At 44.4% G+C, this 24,256-nt stretch overlaps 1 protein-coding gene across 1 annotated transcript in view; it reads left to right on the top strand.

Moving 5' to 3' along the window:
- arhgef2a (Rho guanine nucleotide exchange factor (GEF) 2a) overlaps positions 1 to 16,402 on the top strand; it is a 96,102-nt gene extending 79,700 nt beyond the window's left edge. The window contains 7 exon segments of the mRNA XM_034094323.2: positions 4,858 to 4,881; positions 4,884 to 4,943; positions 6,799 to 6,848; positions 7,236 to 7,286; positions 12,144 to 12,425; positions 13,115 to 13,277; positions 13,977 to 16,402. Of these exon segments, the coding sequence (XP_033950214.1) occupies positions 4,858 to 4,881; positions 4,884 to 4,943; positions 6,799 to 6,848; positions 7,236 to 7,286; positions 12,144 to 12,425; positions 13,115 to 13,277; positions 13,977 to 14,005 (659 nt within the window). The 3' untranslated portion in view covers positions 14,006 to 16,402.
- Positions 16,403 to 24,256: the final 7,854 nt, after the last annotated feature.

The raw sequence follows: 24,256 nt of genomic DNA, 5'->3' as shown, positions 1-24,256 counted from the left end.
TATTCTTCATGTCTCAACCAAGTTTCAGTGAGACAGCATATATCAATATTATAATCTGATATTAAATCATTTACCAATATTGCTTTAGATGCTAGAGATCTTATGTTTAAGAGACCACATTTAATCTTCCTGTTTTGTTGCACTGTAGTAGTTGTTACATTTACTTTTATTAGGTTATTATGTATGACACCTCTATTAGGTTTTACCTTAAATTGTCCTTGGGCAGACACACACACCGCTAATATTGGGTATTTTATTGGGTTCGGGATTCCTATGGGTGACTGCCTAGGAGAGAGCGCAGAGAAGCGTGTAAGACTGCGACTCTGCCTCCTGGTCTCAACTCCAGTTCGTCATGGATTACGTCCACAAAGCCCTGAAATGTTTGCCGAAATGAGATCTGCACCTTCCAAAGTAGGGTGAATGCCGTCTCTCTTAATCAGACCAGGTTTTCCCCAGAAGGCTGTCCAATTATTTACGAAGCCCACATTGTTTGCTGGGCACCACCAGGACAACCAGCGCTGAAATGATGACATGCGGCTATACATGTCATCATTGATCAGATTGGGGAGGGGACCAGAGAAGATTACGGTGTCCGACATTGTTTTAGCATAACTACACACCGACTCCACATTAAGTTTTGTGCATTCTGATTGGCGTAAACGAACATCATTACCACCGACGTGAATAACAATCCTACTGTATTTACGTTTATCTTTAGCCAGCAGTTTAAGATGCGCCTCAACGTCGCCCGCTCTGGCCCCCGGAATGCATGTGACTGTGGAGGCTTCGGTCTCTAAATTCACGTGTCTCATAATAGAGCTACCAATAACCAGAGTTGGCTTCTCAGCGGGTGTCTCGCTGAGTGGGGAATATCTGTTAGATACGTGAACGGGTTGGTGGGGACCTGCGGGTTTCGCGTTATGCCCCTTCTGAACAGTCACCCAGCCTCCCTGCTGCTCGGGAGTTGCCGGGGGACAGCTAAGAGGAGCTACATTTTGCCGGTCCGCACATGCTAACATGGGCTTTACTTTAACTGAGTTACTTTCTAAGATGCGGAGCCGGGCTTCTATGGCTATGATTCCCGCCTCCAACCTAACAACTATACTACATTTAACACATGTATCCTTACCAGTAAGGGAGGCCGGGAAGTAACCAAACATGAGACAGGAAGAGCAGGAAATAGCACCAGAAGGTGGGGAAAGAGCCATGGCTAGCTATCAAGCTAAAGTAGCTACCGTTAGCAAACCCGAAAAGAGTGTAGGCAACTGTGGAGTTACAGTCGCTAAGAGAAGGAGAGTTGTGAGTGCTTAAGCTGTAGTAACGTGTGATTACAACGTCAGGCAGTTGCCGTGATCAAGAGTTTTAAAACGATCGATTAAGTTTAAGTTAATAAGCTATCAGCAACAGAACAGGCACACGGGATACCCGGAGATGAAAACAACAACAACCGGAAGTTACAACGTGCAACGTGCTCACCGCAATAGGTTCCTCCTTCCGCTCACTCCACCGAAGGAGGCCGTGATGCTGGCGTTGTTAGTTCCAGGTTTAATATGTGCAATACGTTCATTTCAATACGTTTTGCAATAAACATTGAACCAGTCCGGCCCTCGAATAGTACCCTTTTTTTAAATGTTGGCCCACTGTGTATTTGAGTTAAGAATATAGTCTAAACCGTTTGGGTCTGCACTTTTTTTATAAGAATATTGTTCATACCCGTTTGTATCTAGATTCTGTGGTTTGTATACAAAATAAACACAATTCAAATGATTGACTGGATCAGAATCCAGTGATTTTATTGTAAAAAAAAGAGGCATGATACAAAATAGATCAGGTTTAACTGCAGTAATAATAGTGGTCCCCCATGTTGAAATAGTCCATCAATGCGGATCTAACATCAGCTCCTTCTTGTCTACCATCATCTGGAAAGGGGTGTAAAGGGGGTCGTTCGTACACAAGTTCATGGCAATCGTCAGTGAAGTTTCGCTATGTTCCTCACATATGTTGTGTAGTACACAGCAAGTCACTGTCATTATTTTGCTGAGCTCCAGCTCGCAGTCGTTCCTTTTTAGGAGGCACCTCCATCTTCCTTTTAGCCTTCCAAACGCCATCTCAACAACCGCCCGTGCACTGCTCAGCCTGTAATTGTAGGTGTGCTGTTCATTGGTCAGTCTCCCTGTGTCCGAAAATGGTTTCATTAGCCATCTTTGCATTGGATAGGCTGGGTCACCAATCAGGTAATGTCCCACATCACAGCCAGAGATGGTCATTTGGTTTTGGCCTAGCAACACTCCATCACTGATAGCCACCCAAAGATTGGATTGTTTTAGCACTCTCGCATCATGTACACTACCTGGGTCGCCAACACACACATCCCAGAACATCCCCCTGCCATCAACAACAGCCTGTAGAACAACAGAATGCCATCCTTTTCTGTTATAATAGTCCTTGGGATAATCTCGTGGTGCTAAAATAGTGATGTGGCTTCCATCTATTGCACCAACACACTGTGGTGCTCTCCAACGTCTGTTGAAAAAAGTGGCCATTTCCACCAACTTCTCCACATCAGCAAATGTGATATGTAGTGGAAGCAGCACTTCCATGGTTGCCCTGCAGAAATCCTGAACACAGAGGCAAACAGCCCTTAGGCCTAGCCCGAAAAGGGGTAGGCCCTGTATTCACCTCCGGAGGCCAGCTTCCAGAGGGCAATTGCAACCCGTTTTTTTATTGGGTATACACAGACGGTAATTTGTGTCTCTTCTCCCCATAACGCCGCTGACCTGGTTGCAGATGTAGTCAAAGGACTGCCTGGCCTGGATTGCAGAGCGGAGAAGTCTGGAACAATGGTGTTCCACCAGTCGGAAGATCTGGGCTGTGTCCAAATAACACGCGACCTCCGCCTTTCCGCCAGCTTCAACATGATCTGTGGAAATAACATTGAGAATTAGTTTTAATGTTATACCATAGTAATTAATTTAGCAAAGCTGGGTATTTTGAGCTTGGCGCATGCAGAGGCTAACAACAGCTAGCTCTAACATCGAATAGGACGTATATTTACCTTCTTTCTCCTACGGAATCGGAATCGTCGTTGAAGTTGATGATTACGATTGTAAAGCAGTTTTGAATGTAGCATGTAACGACTGTAAATTTGGTAGTAAAGTCGTCCCATTACTTCCATTTTGTTTCGACAGAGCAAAACCAAAACGAGTAGCGCTTCAACACAATCTGCCATTGTTGTTGTTGTTGTCGCTGTGAGGGGTTTCCGCGCGGTTTAGCTTTATGAAGCAGGCACGCAAACGGTTACGTGATGACGCAAACGGTTACGTCATGACGCAAACGATGACGCAGCACCAGTCGGACACTGGGCGGTATGAAAAGAGCCGGAGCTAAACCAAAGAACCGGTTCTGAACCTGAAAAGCTCTAGCACGGAGCTTGAACCGGAGTTGCGTTGGTGTGAATGAACGTGCACTCGTGCCACACACAGAGCCGAGCTTGAATGAAACACCCAGAAGTAGGCTACTTGTACTGTACTGTAGCATATCATTTTCGAATCAATAATTTTTCAAATGATGAATTTCACATTTTAAAAAAAAACATACATTTCTTGGGATTGCTTAGAAGTTGCTAGGCCCATTGTTGGTGTTGCTGTAGCAACTGCAATCTACCGCCTGGCGCCGCCCCTAGATAGATAGACAGACGGATAGATAGATAGACGGACAGACGGATGGATAGATGGATGGATAGATGGATGGATGGATAGATGGATGGATAGATGGATGGATAGATGGATGGATAGATGGATGGATAGATGGATGGATAGATAGATGGATAGATAGATGGATGGATAGACAGATGGATAGATAGATCGATAGATAGATAGATACTTCATTCATCCCAAATTGTGAAATGTGTGGAAACAAGTATAAACATAATAGCATTAAATACAAATAAAAGCAATAGACAGGAATATATGCATATACCGTAGAAAGGACACAACGATGAATATTATAAAATGTAATGTAGCCTTACTATGAAGGCTAACCTAAATATGGTGCTTTTCTACAGATGACCTCACCACTGCACTGGTAAGGTAAAACTAGGCCAATTAATAAGATGTGAAGTGCTTTGTAACTTTGACCCACTTGACTGAATACACAAAAAACAATGACGAAAGAGTTTTCTCTGCGCGGCTTCGCTGCCAGCTGCTCCCCCGGGACCCGAAAGTGGCGTATAGCCTGTACTTCAACATCAATGCAAACGAATGTGCTCGATATATGCTGTATTGAACCAATCAACTAACACAAACCAACTGTATCACAATAACATGATGATGATGGTGATAAAGAATGCATCTAATGTTCCGCTGTTCATTATAATAAAAACACATCATGCTATTACTTTGAAAACCATGCGGGAATTTCGTCATCAGCAGGCCATCACGTGTTTTCCGAAGATAACCGAGTGACACGAGTAGATTTTAGCCGAGACCGGCGGAAAGTTTGTTTCAAAACTCTGTGTGTGTAAAAAGACGATCCACAAGCGCATTTTTGGTGGACAAATACAAAATGGATTCACAAATGCCTGATCGAAAGTTGTAAATGTATAAAGAGATTTTCAAAGATCTTTTTTTTATTTGTAAACATATTTAGCCTATTTGTAGATCAGTTTTACATTTGCAAATCTTTTAAATGCATTTGTGGGTGCTGTCTTACATTACAAATCACATATTTAAACACAAATGATTTTTATGTTCACACAAATAATGATGAGACATATCTAAGCCCATACTATAGCCACAGTTCACCAAGGCTTGTGGTGTTGTATGCCCATGTTCATTTCTCCTGTGTGTGTTCCCACAGTTGACAGGTTAAGTGAGCTCCTCCTTGTTCCAGTGTTGACATCCCTCTACCCGGCCATCACAGCCACATGGAGGGGGGGGACACCAGTGAGTCAGACAATCATTCATCATTATTCATCACAAGTATAAGAATTAACCGCCACCTATAAAAACTTACAAGCAGGGATAATATACAGGGATTCAGCCGAGTCCTGATTACCCTGTCGGGGTTCCTGTCACTATAATGACCAGCTCGCTGTACCTTATCCCGCTTATAACGCGACTACTTACTACACAAGTAGGGGTGTAACGGTTCACAGAAGTCACGGTTTCGGTTTCATACCTCGGTTTGGGGGTCACGGTTCGGTACTGGGTTCGGTACAACAAGGAAAAGCAAAAAAAAGTCCCAAATGCATATTTTTTTTGCTGTTATTTATTTTTAACAGTAGTGCAGGTTTTGGTATGAAATATGGAACTCTAACATTTGGAATCATTAACTGTATTACAACAGTTAAAAACAAACACAAACAGTAACACACACACTCAGATGGCCATATTATTTATATTGGCTGATGTCAAACAAAAAGGTTAAGTAAGCTGTACATCTAAAAAGAATGTCTTGAAAATATTAAAATAAATAATAAGAAAATAAAATCTGTACCTTTTAGGAGCAATGTCTAACATGTGTAATTAACTTGCGAGTGTGTGAGGCCATTATGCCTAAATAAAGGTACTCGAGCTTTACTCTATTTTCAAGTTGTTCTTCAGAAAGATGAGTTAGTCTACGTTGTCAGCAGTGAGGGCAGGTCTGTTGGCGGTAACTATGTCACCTGCCGTCGAGGAAACCCTCTCGCTGGGGACTGAGACTGACTCGGATGTGACTGAGCATGTTTGACGTGTTACCACTAGCATACCGCACCGCTGTCGAACAACGCCGACACACCGTGGGTGCGCCCCATCATTGTTGTAGTCCACAGGGAACCCGAAATGTTCCCACACAGCTGATTTAAAAGAAGCAGGTGGGTCTTCTAGCTCCTGTGTGTTGTGTGAACTCGCTGTAGCTACTAACTTTTCTTCTTCATATATTAGCCGCGTTCACACTGCGGTACTTTTCCCACAAAGGTTCATGCGAACTTAGTTCATGCGAACTCTTTAGTTCTACTGAAGCCTTCTGAGTAAATCGCCAGAACGCCGACACCTCCTCATCTCCACCGCTCCCATGTTTTATTTTGTGTTGCCATAAGTTAGTCTCTCTGCGTTTCTGCGCTGGGCTAATGCTAATGCTAATAATGCTAATGCGAGGATAATAAAATGGCGGCTTGACAAAACTTTTTGGGAGTTTTACGGGGCGTGGTTTGCAATTCGCCCAGCCAATCAGGAATATAGCTCTTTTCTCAAAAAAGAGCCGCTCGAAAGTCCCTGCTCTTCTAGCAGGGACTTTCGAGGGGGTAAAAAGGTTCGCATGAACTACTTTTAGTACCGGCTCTTTTTGGTGTGAACGCGATCATGAACTAAGTTCCCATCAACCTTTGTGGGAAAAGTACCGCAGTGTGAACTGCGGTACAGTGTGTTCGTTTTGTTTTGTTGTGTTCTTGTTCTTCATTTGTTATTTACGGGCGGCTGGCTTTTAGGCGCAATACCGCCCCCTGGATTATATATAGTGTAATACTGCCCTGAGTGACAGACTTTTTTCCCACTCGTAAAAAAAGGCGTATTCGCCGTGTGACTGCATGTGCCGAACCGTGACGTCCGAACCGTGACGTCCGAACCCGTGACGTCCGAACCGCGACGGTACGGGACGGATACCGTTACACCCATATACACAAGTCAATAAATCAACACCAATTATTGATTTAAACACGATTTTGACAGAGCCCATTACCATGTTCAATTTAGTGTTTAATTCCTGTCCGAAAATGACACTTTTAAGAATGTAGCTAACCCTGCTGTGCTCGTTGATAAGGTGATAAGGATATGTTGGTAAATGGAGAAAATGATGGATTAAAAGAAAAGGTGAGTTGTGGGAAAAGATTGAGTGTGTGAGTGTTGTAGTGTGTGTGTGCTGTGTGTTGTGTGTGTGCTGGTGTGTGTGTGTGTGTGTGTGGTGTGTGTGTGTGTGTGTGTGTGTGTGTGTGTGTGTGTGTGTGTGTGTGTTGGTGTGTGATGTGTGTGTGTGTGGTGTGTGTGTGTGGTGTGTTGTGTGTGTGTGTGTGTGTAGTGTGTGTGTGTGTGTGTGTGTGTGGGTCGTGTGTGTGGTGTGTGTGTGTGTGTGTGTGGTGTGTGTGTGTGTTGTGTGGTGTGTGTGTGTGTGTGTGGGTGTGTGTGTGTCGTGTGTGTGTGTGTGTGTGTCGTGTGTGCTGTGTGTGTGTGTGTTAATGAATATACTGCTTGTTTTTACAGAAGGTCTACCAGAGGCTGGTGAATCTGAGTGTGTATCTCCATGCAGTCCAGGTGAGTGTTTCTGTGCAGCTCTACCATGAGTCACATGCACCAGGACTTTATATAGTTCACTATCGGAGCTACAGGCACATGCTACTGGGAAGGTACAGACTCTCAGCTTCACACGTTCTGTGAGTCTTCTGTGGTGCAGGGGGGTCAATACATCTCCTCCTTTGACCATCACAACTTATTAAATAGTTTTCAACAGTTCAGTCAAACAACTTACGTGCTTCTAGATGTTTATTAGAAGCAGTTTGAGTTTGGCGTCTAGGCTCGGGACTCATCACTCCACAGATTTACAAAGAACGTTGAGTGATGATTAGATAACTATCTCCCGAGCCTACAGGTGGAAGCTGGGGTGGTGGGGGGGCACAGCAGCAGCAACATGAACACAGCAGCAGTAGCAATGTGAACACAGAAGCAGAAGGGCACGGACACAGCAGCAGCGATGTGAACGCAGCAGCAGCAGCAGCATGAACGCAGCAGCAGCATGAACGCAGCAGCAGCGACTGTGAACGCAGCAGCAGCAGCGATGTGAACGCAGCAAGCAGCGATGTGAACGCAGCAGCAGCAGCGATGTGAACGCAGCAGCAGCAGCGATGTGAACGCAGCAGCAGCAGCATGAACGCAGCAGCAGCGATGTGAACCGCAGCAGCAGCGATGTGAACCGCAGCAGCAGCAGCGATGTGAACGCAGCCAGCAGCGATGTGAACGCAGCAGCAGCGATGTGAACGCAGCAGCAGCAGCGATGTGAAACGCAGCAGCCAGCAGCGATGTGAACGCAGCAAGCAGCGATGTGAACGCAGCAGCAGCGATGTGAACGCAGCAGAAGGTCACGGACACAGGCAGCAGCAGCATGAACGCAGCAGCAGCGATGTGAACGCAGCAGCAGCATTAGCGAGGCAGAGGCAGGCAGACTGGCAGCTTAAATAGAGCGGCACGTTTAGGAGACTGTGATTGGTTGTAAGAGAGACGAGGCGCGTCACGTGTTAATGTATCATTGGTGCTCCAGTTGACTGCGTGAACTAGCCCGCAGGCTGCAAACCCATTTGTGTACAGTCTTTTGTTAATATGATGAAGCACAGAGCGAAGTCCATTGATCTCACCAGTGTCAAAGAAGTACACTATTTTCCTAACAGCTTTCACTTGTTTTGAAAGCGTGTGTCTGTGGATGGTAATGAAGGAACATGTGCACTAGTGTGGCTCACATTGGAGGAAGAAGATCATCCGTCTGTGATACAGAACGTGTTAGCAGATATTCACTCTAGGTGCTCATGGGTGAGTTCATTCTTATTGATTGTGTTGAGTCAGCAGATTGACTGACTGATTGATTGATTGATTGATTGATTGATTGATTGATTGATTGATTGATTGACTGACTGATTGACTGATTGATTGACTGATTGATTGATTGATTGATTGACTGATTGATTGGCTGATTGACTGACTGACTGATTGACTGACTGATTGACTGACTGATTGATTGATTGATTGATTGACTGATTGGCTGATTAATTGATTGACTGATTGATTGACATATTGATTTACTGATTGATTGACTGACTGATTGATTGATTGACTGATTGATTGGCTGATTGATTGATTGGCTGATTGACTGATTGATTGATGTACTGATTGACTGATGTACTGATTGATTGACTGATTGATTGGCTGATTAATTGATTGACTGATTGATTGACTTATTGATTGACTGATTGATTGACTGACTGATTGATTGGCTGATTGATTGATGTACTGATTGATTGATGTACTGATTGATTGGCTGATTGACTGATTGATTGACTGATTGATGTACTGATTGATTGATGTACTGATTGATTGATTGATTGATTGATTGATTGATTGATTGATTGATTGATTGATTGATAGGTTCCAGTCCTGCATTCTAAATCCTGGAGGGGTCTTTCTGCAGGACTGCAGCAGATTAGGCTGAGTGTGTTTCTGGTTGAACCGGGTTAAGGTGTGAGTCAGACTGTCAGGCCGTCACCCCATCACCCCGCCACCCCATCACCCCGTCACCCCAGGTGCATTGTCTGACGGGGTGTGGGAAACTGAGTCATCTAGTCTGGGATCCTGATGAAACAGCATTTGATTGAATGGGAACCCGGGAACCCGGCACCAGTTTCAGATAAATTATATGTAATCAGTGACCCTAAAATATAAATATATATAAAGTAATATAAACATAATGTTACCTCAATATCAAATGCAATGCAACAAATACCAGAGAAGATAAATATCAATACAATGTTTTTACTAACAGAACAAATGTGACCTTAGAAAAGAAGAAACCAAGTCTTTAGTATCACAAATGTGTCATATAAAAGTATATATATATTTTGTGTAATATATGAATTCAAAGCAAACACAGTATTTGTGTTCAATAAATCGGGTGTTAACCTACTGCATTTAACAAAGAAAGAAAGTAGCCTAAATGAAAACCAAAGCATAACATTTGTCTACCTACAATATATTGATCTTTATTTAAAATCCATTATACTGCAACTCATTTTGTAAAAATATACCAGTAAAACTGATTACGTCTTTTTTAATGCAACTGTAAGGAGTTATCTTTTTGGTATCCTGATTACATGATCATGTTACATGTAATCTGTTACTCTCCAAGCCTCTCAATAATGGTGTGTCCTTCTGGGGACTGACCGTAACTCTCCAGCAACAGAGGTGGGAGAAGTACTCAGATCTTGTACTTCAGAAAAAGTAGAAAAAGAAGAAGATGGACCTTTATTAATCCCCAGAAGCACCAGAGTGTAGGAATACTCTGTCACAATAAAAGTCCTGCATTCAAAATGCTCCTCAAGTAAAAGTACAAAAGTATTCTCATCAAAATATAGTGAAAGTAGCGACAGTAAAAGTAGTCATTGTGCAGATTGGTCCATTTCAGAATAATATATATGATATGTTTTATAATGATTGATCATGAGAGTATTCTCAGAGCTGGTGAAGGTGCAGCTAGTCTGAAGTACTTTGTAGACTGCAGGGTAGCTGGTGGATTTACTCCAGGTGGAACTAAAGTCTGATTCAACACTTGATTAGATTTCACATCATTCATCTGTGAAGTAACTAAAGGGATTAAATACAAGCAGTGGAGGAAAAGTACACACTTTACATCTGAATTTGGGTAGAAGTAGCATCAAATGGAAGTACTACAGTAAAGTACAAGTATCTAAGAATTGTACAGTACAGTACTGAACAAAAATATAAATGCAACACTTTTGTTTTTGCTCCCATTTTTCATGAGATGAACTCAAAGATCTAAAACATTTTCTATAAACACAAAATAACCATTTCTCTCAAATATTGTTCACAAATCTGAAACAATCTGTGATAGTGAGCACTTCTCCTTTGCCGAGATAATCCATCCCACCTCACAGGTGTGGCATATCAAGATGCTGATTAGACGGCATGATTATTGCACAGGTGTGCCTTAGGCTGGCCACAATAAAAGGCCACTCTGAAACGTGCAGTTTTGCTTTATTGGGGGGGTCTGGGGGGGTCCGAAAACCAGTCAGTATCTGGTGTGACCACCATTTGCCCCACGCAGTGCAACACATCTCCTTGGCATAGAGTTGATCAGGTTGTTGATTGTGGCCTGTGGAATGTTGGTCCACTCCTCTTCAATGGCTGTGCCAAGTTGCTGGATATTGGCAGGAACTGGAACACGCTGTCATATACGCCGATCCAGAGCATCCCAAACATGCTCAATGGGTGACATGTCCGGTGAGTATGCTGGCCATGCAAGAACTGGGATGTTTTCAGCCTCCAGGAATTGTGTACAGATCCTCGCAACATGGGGCCGTGCATTATCATGCTGCAACATGAGGTGATGGTCGTGGATGAATGGCACGACAATGGGCCTCAGGATCTCGTCACGGTATCTCTGTGCATTCACAATGCCATCAATAAAATGCACCTGTGTTCGTCGTCCATAACATACGCCTGCCCATACCATAACCCCACCACCACCATGGGCCACTCCATTCACAACATTGACATCAGAAAACCGCTCACCCACACGACGCCACACACGCTGTCTACCATCTGCCCTGAACAGTGAAAACCGGGATTCATCCGTGAAGAGAACACCTCTCCAACGTGCCAGACGCCATCGAATGTGAGCATATGCCCACTCAAGTGACGGTTTCTGACAGTTTGTGCAGAAATTCTTTGGTTATGCAAACCGATTGTTGCAGCAGCTGTCCGAGTGGCTGGTCTCAGACCATCTTGGAGGTGAACATGCTGGATGTGGAGGTCCTGGGCTGGTGTGGTTACACGTGGTCTGCGGTTGTGAGGCCGGTTGGATGTACTGCCAAATTCTCTGAAACGCCTTTGGAGACGGCTTATGGTAGAGAAATGAACATTCAATTCACGGGCAACAGCTCTGGTGGACATTCCTGCTGTCAGCATGCCAATTGCACGCTCCCTCAAAACTTGCGACATCTGTGGCATTGTGCTGTGTGATCAAACTCAACATTTCAGAGTGGCCTTTTATTGTGGCCAGCCTAAGGCACACCTGTGCAATAATCATGCTGTCTAATCAGCATCTTGATATGCCACACCTGTGAGGTGGGATGGATTATCTCGGCAAAGGAGAAGTGCTCACTATCACAGATTCTTTCAGATATGTGAACAATATTTGAGAGAAATGGTTATTTTGTGTATCTAGAAAAATGTTTAGATCTTTGAGTTCATCTCATGAAAAATGAGAGCAGAAACAAAAGTGTTGCATTTATATTTTTGTTCAGTGTAGTTACTCTGTCCAACAGGCACACTTCTGATCAGCAGGTCCTGTTAAATGTTTGAAACTGGGTTCTCTCTCATGTCCTGCAGGGGGCGGTCATCAAACAGGACTCCATCTTGGAGCAGCTGCTGCAGCCCCAGGAGTCCCCCCCCCCAGCAGCAGGTGGGGGGTGGCGCCCCCTCTGGAGGGACGGGGTGACCCGGGAGGCCGGCGCAGGCTCCAGCGTGGGGGAGCTGACCCTCCTGCAGAGGCAGCACAGCCTGCTGCAGGAGGAGCTGCTGAGGCTGCGGGATGCCGAGGGCCGCTTCAAGGAGAGCGAGAAGGCCCGGGCCCGGCTGGAGAGGCAGGTCCGGAACCTGAAGGACTCTCAAGTGAGAACTGTTTTATTAAATGACATAAAGTTAGGGGAATCACAAGAGACAGAAAAGTCCAAATCAAAGAGCGAATATCAGAATCAGGTACTTTCACATATAAGGAGGATTGGTTTATCACAACCAAATATAAAACTGAAATGAAAGCAAATGCAAGAAACTTGAAAAGAATCCACAATTACCAAATAAAATACAAAACAAATATGAACAGTATAGGAGCAAGACAATTATGGGTTTATTATTTGATTATTTAATTATATCTAAAAAAGATAGAATATTGGTAATACTGAATATATAAGGTTGTTAATGTCTTTATTTGTTGAGACTCAGCTGATGGAGGCAGTGATTGTCTCAGCTGTATACAAGAGTCCTGGCGAACATATCTGTGGTTCTTTGGTTTGAAGCCACATGTTTTAGTACATTTAAGTTGATTTAGTTGATTCACTTCACTGTCTACCTGTGTCTGCGTCCTCTGGTCAGAAGAGGAGAAACTTAATTAAAGGAGTTTGAAGGAGAACATATACAAAAATAAGAAAGGTTTGTGCAGGAAATGACCAGGGAATAAGTCAAAGTTCACAATATGAATTATCAAAAGATATTCCATGCACAAAGAAGCTAATCTACAAGATGTGTATAGACTAGATAAGGCTATCACAATGATCCATTCACCTGCTTTCCTGCTGCTGTAGCTTGTATCTCTGCAGCCACACAGGGAGCCCCCCCCCGGAGCTGAGACCCTCTGGATCAGTCGGGACCCTGCCAGCCAATCAGAGGGCCTGCAGGACGGCAGTGATGTTGAGGTGGACATGACGTCTGACGATGACGATGAGACAGTATCTGAGAGCTCCAAAGGTCAGCTGATGAACCCTTTTGGTATCACCGTGTTCTGTAGGCGGGGGGGGGACTTAAATGAACACACTGTTAATCAGTTACTGTACTCCGAGTACATTGCTACATGTTTAAGTTTAATTATCGAACACCAATGGGCTTCAAATGAAAGAGCATTCCCATGACAACATGAACACAATACACAAACCGGCAATACTGTTTGATATGGATGGAAATGTGTAGCTTGTTCAATAACTTCAATACTTCAATCAATGAGTTACAAAAACCCGCCTTCTTCTGTTTAGCCCTAAAATAATGACCAGAAAAAAGGCCATACTCACACAATTAAAATAAAATCAAATAGCACCCCAGCAGGTGCATTGTTAGACTAATCTGTCATGTTACCAACAGAATACAAATCTCAAGGTAGCCAACAGAAGATATGGAAAGATAATTGAAACGTGGCTTCAGCTGCAGCCCCAACCGTGCTATATTAAAACAAGAGACTGCACAGTTACACGCAGCAGCTGTTGGTGTGCTTGTTTCCTTATTCAATATAGTATAGATTCAAGCGCTCCATGACAAATGATTTTGCCTTTAAGAAATACTTTGTTAAACATCTCTAACATCTCATGGCTGGAGGGAGCAGATATGTGTTGCACTTTGTTAATGCTGAATAAATACTTTGTTAGTGCTGAATGTGGTGTGTTCTCTCCTCTTCAGACCTTCAGGACATTCCAGAGGAGATCTGATCCTCCAGAGGAGATCTGGTCCTCCAGAGGAGATCTGGTCCTCCAGAGGAGATCTGGTCCTCCACAGAGCTAATGAGCCTTTTTAGCTATATTTCATTATGATATTAACTGATTCCAACAATGTGCATGTCTAGATTTTAATTTAGCTGCTTTGCTTTAAGTAGATGGCTTGTGACATTGAGCTGTTTGTTTCAGTATGATTTGGACTGTTGGTGATTTAAGTTCCTCACTTGAACAAAGGAGGGGGGAGTTCTGAACATGAAGATCCGCAAAATCTATTAGTACCGATGGTCAGGGTTTCCATTATTTTCATCGTTTAAGCATTGAATCTGCAAATATTGTTATGTTGAGCAGAAAAGAGAATATTGTATTTGGGCATCAGGTGGAGACAGGCACCCCTTCTCAGGTGGAGACAGGCACCCCTTCTCAGGTGGAGACAGGCACCCCTTCTCAGGTGGAGACAGGCACCCCTTCTCAGGTGGAGACAGGCACCCCTTCTCAGGTGGAGACAGGCACCCCTTCTCAGGTGGAGACAGGCACCCCTTCAAATGATCAGTAGTGTTTCTCTGGGAAGGGTTCATGAGCTATAATGTGGAACAACATGGATGTGCTGTAGAAGATGTGTTAGAAGATAATTTGAATATTGTTTCCAATATTTTCTTGACACCAAAGAGCAAAAAGCTCCCATAGGCCATAGTTCAGGGACATCTCTCTAACATGGAGCTTAGCCTTCCTATTGGTACATTTTGTATTGCTGTAGAAGTATCCATGATGCACTGAAGACAAGTTTAACGGAGTGGCCTACTTCTATCTACTATAACTGTCACAGAGAAACTGGCAACAGATTTAGCTACATTTTACAACGCGAAATGTTTGATACATTTATCAAATCAAATGAACCGATACTTTCAAAAGACTCTGCACAAATGAATATTTACCAAAGACTGATACTTCCAGCTGTGATTGGTTTGTCCTTATCACATCACACTCACGGTGGCCCACAGGTGCAGACACAATACAGCGCGCTGCACTTTTAGAAATGATACAGATATAAATCCACAAATGTGCCAAAACACATGAAGAAACAGCTGCTTCATAACTGTATCTTTAGTATGTTCAATATGACTAGGTTCACTAGGTTAGCTGGCTTATAGCAGATCAGCAATCCTATCTAGATGTGTTCTAAATGCTGCATGTGTTTTAGAGTTGGTGAAGATGTTTCTTCATCTGCATGTGTTTTGGCACATTTGTGTTTTTGCATCATTTCTGAAGCCGAGGGAAGTGTGTCGTATTCTTGCTACACTGACAACAGTTTTTTAGGGTGCCAAAAATTCACAATGTGTACAGCCCCCAAATTCACATTAAAATATAGCAACACAGGGATTGCTTTGAAGTGTTTCAAGTGACTGACTAAAGGACACTGGCAGGCTAAGTTGCAAAATGTAATTCCTGATTTGAACCCAAGTTATAAATCAGTAAAGATTCATAGGTCTTTTTAGAGTTGAGGTATATACTGTAAGAAGACATCATTGCCTGATACCAGACACAGCGGCATCTCATGTGAAAGTCCCACTTTCTTCGGCGCCATCAGCTCAACGACTTCCACCCAGCAGCCAGCAGTGCCCCGGACTGAAAGAGTGTGTCAGAGCTCATTGATGAGGATGTGGCTCACAGGAAACTCTCCTCTGTTGATTTAGGTCCAGTAAGCATTCAGCAACACAAGTATATTATGTTCATATAATGTGTTATAAAGAAGACTACTAGGTAGCAGAAACACATCACAAGGCCTCTGGAGGAACGGAGGGTTCTCTGAAGCAACGGACTCATCCGTTTCAGTTTGGAGTGATAGTTCTTCATGTTTTAAGCTGCAGTCTGTCTCTTGTAACACCTACAATAGAAACAAGCGGTGAGCTTCATGCTTCATGCTGTTTGCATCCTTCAACATTTTGATATGTCTGGCTGATGTTTTGGTTTGACCAAGAACGACTTGACACTTGTCTGGCTGATGAATGTGATGGCGTATTCAGGATATTGCTTTTTATTGTTCTTAAATGTAAATAGAGCTTGATTTTTTTTTTTGGCTGTTTTTTGGCTGCAAAATGATTGTGATTGTGAACTTTGAATACGTATTCTCATATTACAATGCTGTACGTCTACGTTCTGCTGAATCTCAGTGACATCTCTCAGCCAAAGGGACAGGGTTGATTTTCTGATAGCAAATATTGTTAAAAACCAACCTATTAATAGTATTATACTGTATATTAAGCAGAAGCTTTACTCGTCTGTAAACAGTGTAAGGCCTCACATTATAAAAGGGCTGTCCTTACTTTTGCACTCCTGTCTGTCATTCATGTGAATTGTATAACTATATGACAAATAAAAAAGTTGTTTTATCAAAAAAAATGGTGTTGAACAAAACATATTTCCCAGTTGGAGACAAGTGGAAGAAGATTGATGAAAAATGTCAAAGATGTGTTCATTGACTTCATTAAGAAACAGCATTATCTGTTAATACACATCACAGACTTTATTCATTTCAATAATGTTGGTTTAAGGGGAGATATTATGTTCATACTTCTTAAGCTAAATGCTGCAGGTCTTCACAGATTTTAAGGCCAAGGACCCCTTAGCTGAGGAGAGATGTGGCAGGGTCCCCTTACTGTGAAAAGGACTTGCATATTAAATGGCGTTGGAATAAAGTTTAGGGTTGTCTCACATTCCATATAAAGCCTTTTTAAATGTATTCAATATTAAGCTATTAAATGATCAATTCATAGCTAACAACTAGTGTGTTGTAATGGATAGAGGGCCCGCTCAGGTGCGTTACACTTTACCATGCAAATGGACAGGTTGGCCTTCCTGGTTATTCTTCTGGTAAGCCTCTGTCAAGTCCAACTTCAAGTCTGAGTAGTTTGCGCTATCGATAAACTGTTAGGATGTAGGACAACAGGGATGTTCTGAAAGCAAACCCAATGGAACAATGTTCCTGAGAGCTGCCCATGGCATTAAAGAGGTATTGATCAGTTATTATTCGAGAGATGCTGATTCCATAATATGGTTTAAAAAAAACATATGATTGTTGATGTTTCTGCTGGAGGGGAGGAAGTTCTTCTCAAAGCTTGCTGCTGAATTGTACACCCCTGACCTTAAAGAAGAGTGACTATGGATGGACTTCACTCTGTCCAGGAGTTGGAGGGTGTAGGGGTCGGATTGGAATTGTTCCATGGATGTATGAGGAGAACTGGATACAGTGATGGAGGCGGGGCCCTTCCTTCCTATCAAAGTTAAGCAAAACTAAACTTGAAAAGTCGCATCTTATGTGAACTTAGCCCTAACTTATGAAATAAGAAGTTATCATCAAGCTTTAACTTCAGCATCTTGATCCTTACGGGTGATATATTTTCAGAAAATGCAGGTGTTACAGAGGTTACATCTGTATTAGTCAGGACATTGTGACCAGTGGCGGTTTTAGGATTGTAGGAGATCCGGGGCTTAGCCCAGGAGTTGTTGGGGGGGGGGGGGTGGACCGAACATCCTTTAGGGGGTCGTCGCCTCCTCTCGGGGGGTCCGGGGGCATGCTCCCCCGGGAAGATTTTTTTTTTAAATATTGAAGTTCAAAGCATCAATCTGGTGCACTTTGAGAGCAACATTAACCCTACCTTAATAATACCTTAAAGCGGACAAAAGGCACTGGAGAACACTTATTCATTAACTTCCTTTAATGAAGCAAACTAATGCCTGAACTCACTCAAATACAGTCGTTTACTTATTTCGGTGAAACGAATGTGCGTAGAGTTTTAAAGTATGCGGATAGTCTCACCTTGATTCTGGCGCATTGCTTATCGTTTTATAGATCTATTCTCATCCACCATCTTTGTTTGTGACGTAAAGATTGTAAGAGTCACGTTTCTGATTCGTACACTCTGAGTGGATGCAGTCACAGCCAATCGGAGTCTGAATCAGAGGGTTGCCTGTCAGTTCCGTTGCCTGTCAGTTCCGTTGCTATGGTTCCGTTGTTATGTGTACTGAAACGAGAGCTGGTATAATTCCACACGCAAAAACAAAATAAAAATTGGAATACGTTATTTTAGTGTCTTAAAAGTAGACTGAGGTATGAAGGGTTAACGTTACATCTTAGAATAATTTGTAGTCATGTTCTACTAACATATAAGGGTATACTTAGTGTGGTTACTCCATGTTTACTAGCTATAACATTAACGTTACATCACTCTTTTTCACTTCTTACTCAGTCAGCCAGAGTGCAGATATCACCATTAGATTCACAAACCTGAAAAAATCATCCATTTCTTCACTGCTGGTGATGACATTGTTGTCAGCTGCTGATACTGCTGCTGCAGCAGCTTGTGGCGCCTGCTTCGATGACAATAACTTTCTAATATCCATAACTGTATAGGCTATTACAGTGGTTCTCAAATGGGGGTACGCGGACCCCTAGGGGTACGTTGGAGTACTGCAGGGGGTACGTGAGATTTCCTGTTTTTCAGGTCTCAGGCTCGAAAATGACATTCCCAGAACAAATGACCATATCTTACCTTCTAAAAGGGTTAAATTAATATTATTTTTTCTCAAAGTAATGATAAACCTGTGAGTTGGATGTAAAAAAGTCAGAATCAATATAGATGTTTTTTATTTGAAAGAAAATTCAGATTGAACATAGTAAAAAACTGTAAATTATAGTGTCCGTCCAAAAATTATTTTTTACTTACAGTGAAAACTACCCTTGGATGATGGTAAGGTAGACTAAAAGCTTTAGGAATCCAAAGTACAACATATAATAAGTACCCTGTATCAAGATTGATGCAAAACAAGTGACATTTGACCTTTTTAGAGAGGTTTAGCAACAAAAACTCCACCTCTGAGGTGATTTGGGTGGAAATGGGTGTTTTACCGTTTCTCTAGAACCCATTGGTCGATTTTGGTGATTGACATCTTTCTGACCATTAGAGCCAATAGAATCGAAGGGGAATCTCCCCACACACACACATGGTGAAACAAAAAGGTGGGGGCTTCGCGCACACAGTTTTGCTACAGAGTGAAGCTGTCTCTAGGTCTGACATCTCAAAACTGAAAAGCAGATTTATTGTTTATGGATTATCAGAAATAATGTCAAAGGGACACAGACACATTGCATTAACCTATGGATTAACTTCAGTAACGTTTTTATCGTTTTAATGCCATTGAAGACCACTTTTGACCAGACTAACAGAGGTGAGCCATGTTAGCGTTTCTAGCTACCTAGCTCCATATATTTTGATGTGTGTTCTTGTTATTATCTCCGAGAGTTCGTATAATTGAGTGATAATGAAAGGTACCCCTCGATTCTGTGTCACCTCACGATGTGAAACGATGGGTTGGATGTGTAGCAAAGATAAATAATAAGGTTTTGTGTGTGAATTTCGGTGCAGTCATCTGTTAGCATTTTTCGCTCGTTGCTAATTCAGAGGCTCAGTGTTAGCATTGTTGTTGTTTTTTGGAAAAAAAAATAAAAATGATCAGTTAGATGAGTTTCTTTCCGTTACATGGATATAAAACATTCATAGTTTATTAAATGAACATGCCCTCAGACACTGTTTCCTGCAAGATGTTGCAGGAGGGCCCCCGGTACCGGGGTCTCTCGGGCTTAACAGGTTAATGAAAAAAAATAGATAAATATACCAATTTTAGGAAAAGTAACGAAGTTTGAGCAGTGTGGGTTTTATATTCATAGACTAGAGTTACACATATTTCAAAACGCGAAGTTTAATAACTGCAGTTGCCTCCCTGTCAGAATGTCAAAGATCCTCAGTGAAGCACAAGCCCATGTTTCTCACTAAATCGTAAGTACAATGTTATTCAAAAGATCAGTTCAATGCAACTAATGTCATCTTAGTGTTATTGCATGATATTAAAATCGGTTGGCCATGAATTTAGTTATGGATTGTAAACATTTGAAATGTAGAATTTAAGTGTTTCTCAGTTACAATGTTGTTGTTTTAATAATAAAACTCGTCAGGCACTAGGAAGGATCACTTCTTCTTCAGGGCAGGCTACGTACTATACAGGCTAATGTGCCACATTGGCTGCCTCTCTGGTGGACTCCGGTACTGCCCATTACTCACCCTGGTGGTGACTCTGAAGTCTTAAAGCAGAAGTCAGCTTCTTTTGGCTAGGGTTACCTCTTTGTTCAGCATACTATGGGCTCAGAACAGTCTCATAATACACACATGCGCACAGAAGGATTCACACTTGTATTTCCGGATCCACACTTGTGTTTTTCAATGCACACACAAATGTGTTCCGTTTCATATACATGTAAATAAAATTCAAATACAGAAAAAAGTTTTACATATGTATTTTTGATCCTCACATATTTGTTTTCCGTTTAAATCCCCTGAACCTGCAAACATAAACAGCTTTCTGTGCACAGATCGCTGTGCATTCGTGTGGGTTTTTTGAGACTCCCCTGATTCACCCGATTCGTACTTGTATTTTTTTCTATCTTTAGCCAATCAGATGTCTCCTCACATGAGCGCGCCCCCACGAGGGTAGATTTCTTGCATTCATGACGTAGCGCTTCATGTACGCATTTTGCGCAGTCCGGAGCTGACAGGTCCATGGAGCCTGCCTGCAGGCGCTAATCTCAGGACACCTCCACTCTCAGTACAGCGCCACTTTCCGAACAGGAAATGCACGCAAATACAAGCCTTTATATTATTAAGGTACAGCGCCACTTTCCGAACCATGGATGAATGCTTGTGTACACAAAAACGGCAGGCAAAACCGTTTTAAATGTGTGTTTCCTGTGTGGCGAATACAGCTGCTTTATTTATGTCTGTATGAAGTTGTTGTGAGTGTGGAGGGAGCAGCTACACGTTAGCTTAGCCTAATCGATCAGTGCACTACGAAGCCAGTGGTGAACTGTCAACGGGGGGGGGGGGAGCCCCCCCTCTCTGCTCTCTATAAAGGCCGATCAGGAGAGCTGGATCTGATCGATATGGACATAAACGTGAGTGAAGTATAACCAGACGTGAGAGAGAGATCAGATCAGCTGCTAAGTCTGACGGAGACACGCAGCTCTGCATAATCACCTGATGCTCCGCCCTCTGTTTAGCGAGCTGACCCATCCATCCATCCATCTTCTCCCGCTTATCCGTGTTCGGGTCGCGGGGGTAGCAGTTCCAGCAGTTCCAGCAGAGAGCCCCAAACTTTCTTTTCCCTGGCGACATCAACCAGCTCTGACTGGGGGATCCCAAGGCGCTCCCAGGCCAGCGAAGAGATATAATCCCTCCACCTGGTCCTAGGTCTACCCCTTGGTCTCTTCCCAGCTGGACGTGCCTGGAACACCTCCCTTAGTCCACCGAACTGCAGACCCCCCCCCCCACGACTACGCCTCGAAATCCGATCCATGTATATTACAAACAGGATTGGTGACAAAGCGCAGCCCTGGCGGAGGCCAACCCTCACCGGAAATGGGTCCGACTTACTGCCGAGGACCCGGACACAGCTCTCGCTTTGGGAGTACAGAGATTGGATGGCCCTGAGTAGAGACCCCCTCACCCCATACTCCCGCAGCACCTCCCACAGTAACTCCCTGGGAACCCGGTCATACGCCTTCTCCAAGTCTACAAAACACATGTAGACCGGATAAGCGTACTCCCAAGCCCCCTCCAGGATCCTTGAGAGAGTAAAAAGCTGATCCGTCGTTCCACGACCAGGACGGAATCCGCATTGTTCCTCCTCAATCTGAGGTTCGACAATCGGCCTGACCCTCCTTTCGAGTACCTTGGAGTAAACTTTCCCGGGGAGGCTGAGTAGTGTGATGCCTCTGTAATTGGCACACACCCTCTGATCCCCCTTTTTGAAAAGGGGGACCACCACCCCGGTCTGCCACTCCTTCGGTACTGTTTCCGACTTCCACGCAACGTTGATGAGACGTGTCAACCATGACAGTCCCTCAACACCCAGAGCCTTCAGCATTTCCGGGCGGATCTCATCCACCCCCGGGGCTTTGCCACTGTGGAGTTGTTTGACGACCTCAGTGACCTCCCCCCGGGAGATTGGTGTTGATCCCCCGTCATACTCCAGCTCTGCCTCTAACATAGAGGGCGGAGTTGTCGGGTTCAGGAGTTCCTCAAAGTGTTCCTTCCAACGCCCCAACACTCCATGAGTTGAGGTCAACAACGTCCCATCCTTACTGTACACAGCTTGGATGGTTCCCTGCTTCCCCCTCCTGAGGTGTCGGACAGTTTTCCAGAACAACTTTGGTGCCGCCCGAAAGTCCTTCTCCATGTCTTCTCCAAACTTCTCCCACACCCGCTGCTTTGCCTCGGCCACGGATGAGGCTGCTGCCCTTCGGGCCTGTCGGTACCTTGCAACTGCCTCGGGAGTCCCCCGGGATAACAAATCCCTGAAGGCCTCCTTCTTCAGTCGGACGGCTTCCCTGACCACCGGTGTCCACCAGGAGGTTCGAGGGTTACCGCCCCTTGAGGCACCTAGGACCTTGAGACCACAGCTCCCCGCCGCGGCTTCGGCAATAGAGGCTTTGAACACCGACCACTCTGGTTCAATGTCCCCAACCTCCACAGGAATGCCCGAAAAGCTACGCCGGAGGTGCGAGTTGAAGGCCTCCTGAACTTGGGCCTCCTCCAGACGTTCCCAGTTCACCCAAACTACACGTTTGGGCTTAACAGGTCTATCCAGAGGCTTCCCCCGCCACTCGACCCAACTCACCACCAGATGGTGATCAGTTGACAACTCCGCCCCTCTCTTTACCCGAGTGTCCAAAACATACGGCCTCAGGTCCGATGATACGATAACGAAATCGATCATGGACCTTCTGCCTAGGGTGCTCTGGTACCACGTACACTTATGAGCATCCTTATGTTCGAACATGGTGTTTGTTATGGCCAATCCATGACTAGCACAGAAGTCCAGTAACAAACCACCACTCCGGTTCAGATCAGGGGGGCCGTTCCTCCCAATCACGCCCCTCCAAGTGTCTCCATCATTGCCCACATGTGCGTTGAAGTCTCCCAGCAAGACTAAGGAGTCCCCTTCAGGAGCCCCATACAGGACTCTTTCCAGGGTCTCCAAGAAGGCCGAATACTCTGAACTGCTGTTGGGTGCATAAGCACACACAAAAGTCAGAGTTTTCCCCCCCATAACCCGCAGGCGTAGGGAGGCGACCCTCTCGTCCACTGGGGTAAACTCCAACAACGAAGCACCTAACCGGGGACTTGTGAGTATCCCCACACCCGCCCGGCGCCTCACACCTTGACCAACTCCGGAGAAGAATAGAGTCCAACCCCTATCCAGAAGTAAGGTTCCAGAGCCGACGCTGTGCGTAGAGGTGAGCCCAACCAGATCCAACTGGTACCGCTCCACCTCCCGCACAAGCTCCGGCTCCTTCCCCCCCAGAGAGGTGACGTTCCACGTCCCCAAAGCCAGCTTCTGCCGCCCGGGTCTGGTCCGTCGAGACCCTCGGCTTTCACTGCCACCCTTCTGGCAGCGCACCCGACCCCATCGATGTTTCCCGTAGGGGGTGGGCCCGCGGGACGGAGAAGCGGAGGTGTTGCCCACGTTGCCTTTTCGGGCTGGGCCCGGCCGGGCTCCGTGGCAAGCCCGGCCACCAGACGCTCGCCGACGAGTCCTCCTTCTGGGCCTGGCTCCAGAAGGGGGCCCCGGGCTTCCTCCGGGCCGGGTATCCTCACTTCCTGTGTCGTCTTTCATGAGGTCTTGACCCATGGATGTATAATAACAACTGGATACAGCGTGGGAGGCGGGGCCTCATTCAATGGCCCAACTTTTGAGAGAGTGAAACGTCACAGATTACCCGGCATGCCTGAGAAGTACCCGTATGTGCGCTCATAGCGCATGCGCAACTTTAACCAAAATGCTCGTTCACATCAAGCACGTCAATTTGCGTACACGTAACGGCACCGTGCGTTCATGACAGCATGGTAATGGTTTGTTATTATGATGGATTTGATATTAACGAGGCGGCAGTTAGCAGCTAGCGGCTAGCTAGTAATTATGCTAATGTACACATCAATCGTTATGATTTGTTCCTCTGATTAAGATCCGGACGTCTGATAAAGTCCTATTGGTCAAATATAGTTAAAAAACACTCACATGTATACAGAGGTGTTTTATAAAAAACTGGTGGGGCACGAACAACTTAGATATTTCTATATACTGTAGGCTTCTGGTGCTTTTTTAACACATCAACAAATAGCTATGGTTCCGAGGCAA

The sequence above is a fragment of the Pseudochaenichthys georgianus genome, chromosome 11 (genome assembly GCF_902827115.2).
Source record: "Pseudochaenichthys georgianus chromosome 11, fPseGeo1.2, whole genome shotgun sequence".
NCBI lineage: Eukaryota > Metazoa > Chordata > Actinopteri > Perciformes > Channichthyidae > Pseudochaenichthys > Pseudochaenichthys georgianus.
The sequence above is the reverse complement of the archived record's forward strand: the minus strand, read 5'-3'. Positions and strand labels throughout refer to the sequence as shown.